The sequence below is a fragment of the Etheostoma spectabile genome, chromosome 5 (assembly GCF_008692095.1).
Source record: "Etheostoma spectabile isolate EspeVRDwgs_2016 chromosome 5, UIUC_Espe_1.0, whole genome shotgun sequence".
Taxonomy (NCBI): Eukaryota; Metazoa; Chordata; class Actinopteri; order Perciformes; family Percidae; genus Etheostoma; species Etheostoma spectabile.
The window spans coordinates 17,484,103-17,484,917 of record NC_045737.1 but is presented as its reverse complement, the minus strand read 5'-3'; the positions used below and the strand labels follow the sequence as shown (position 1 = coordinate 17,484,917).

General features: G+C 47.0%; 1 protein-coding gene across 1 annotated transcript in view; it reads left to right on the top strand.

The window, feature by feature from the left end:
* The window catches only part of zgc:112294 (transmembrane protein 17A), a 2,378-nt gene extending 1,871 nt beyond the window's left edge, over positions 1-507 (top strand). Inside the window, exon 4 of the mRNA XM_032517068.1 lies at positions 162-507. Within this exon, the coding sequence (XP_032372959.1) occupies positions 162-482 (321 nt within the window). The 3' untranslated portion in view covers positions 483-507. The remainder of the gene's footprint in view (positions 1-161) is intronic.
* Positions 508-815: the final 308 nt, after the last annotated feature.

Below are 815 nucleotides of genomic sequence, written 5' to 3'. Positions count from 1 at the left end.
TGTGTGTGTGTGTGTGTGTGTGTGTGTGCGTGTGTGTGTGTGTACGTGTGCATGTCTTTGCTTTCATGTGGATACAAGCGAAGCACTTGATGCCTGACTGCTCTATCTTTGCATCGCCTGCACCCACTAACCCAAAATTCTCCTCCCTTCCCTGTCATCAGGTGCCAGAGCTGGCAGCCTTCTGGCTCCTGTCTTTCATGTTTCAGCTGCCAGTGCTGCTGTTCTTCTTGACCGATGAAGGAATTATCATCCTGCCTCTGGAGAGAGCTGTGCATTCCCTCTACCTCCTCTTCCTGCTCGCCCAGATCCTGGCCTCATTCCTGGCGCTCAGGACCATGACCCGAAAGCTCACACTGCTCTTCCATCTGCGCCAGTTTGGCAAGGTGGAGAGCATCCGCCACGCAGGGCTGAGCCCTGTCTACGGGCTGCCCCACCACCGCAGTGTGCTGCCCATGTCACCCACCCATAATATGTACCATTAAAGTCAAAATTTCCTTTTCCAATTAACCTTACACTTGTCTCTCTAATTCTCTACTCACTGTTCCAAAAACGGCATTTTGTGCTTCCCCAAATGCCTCTGTGCAGTTGCCAGAAAATAAATGTGTTTGTTACTTGAAATTGTGAGCATTTAAACACAACTATGCAACTAATTTGTGAACACTGAGTTATGTCAATCTATGTGTGATTGCATTGCATTCTGGTCTTTTGAGCCCACTGTCCAGAAATGTACTGTATGTGTGCCATATCTTCCTGTATGACTTCTGATCACATGTGTAAAATGACAGCCCTAGAAAAAAAAAAAAAAAAAAAATTCC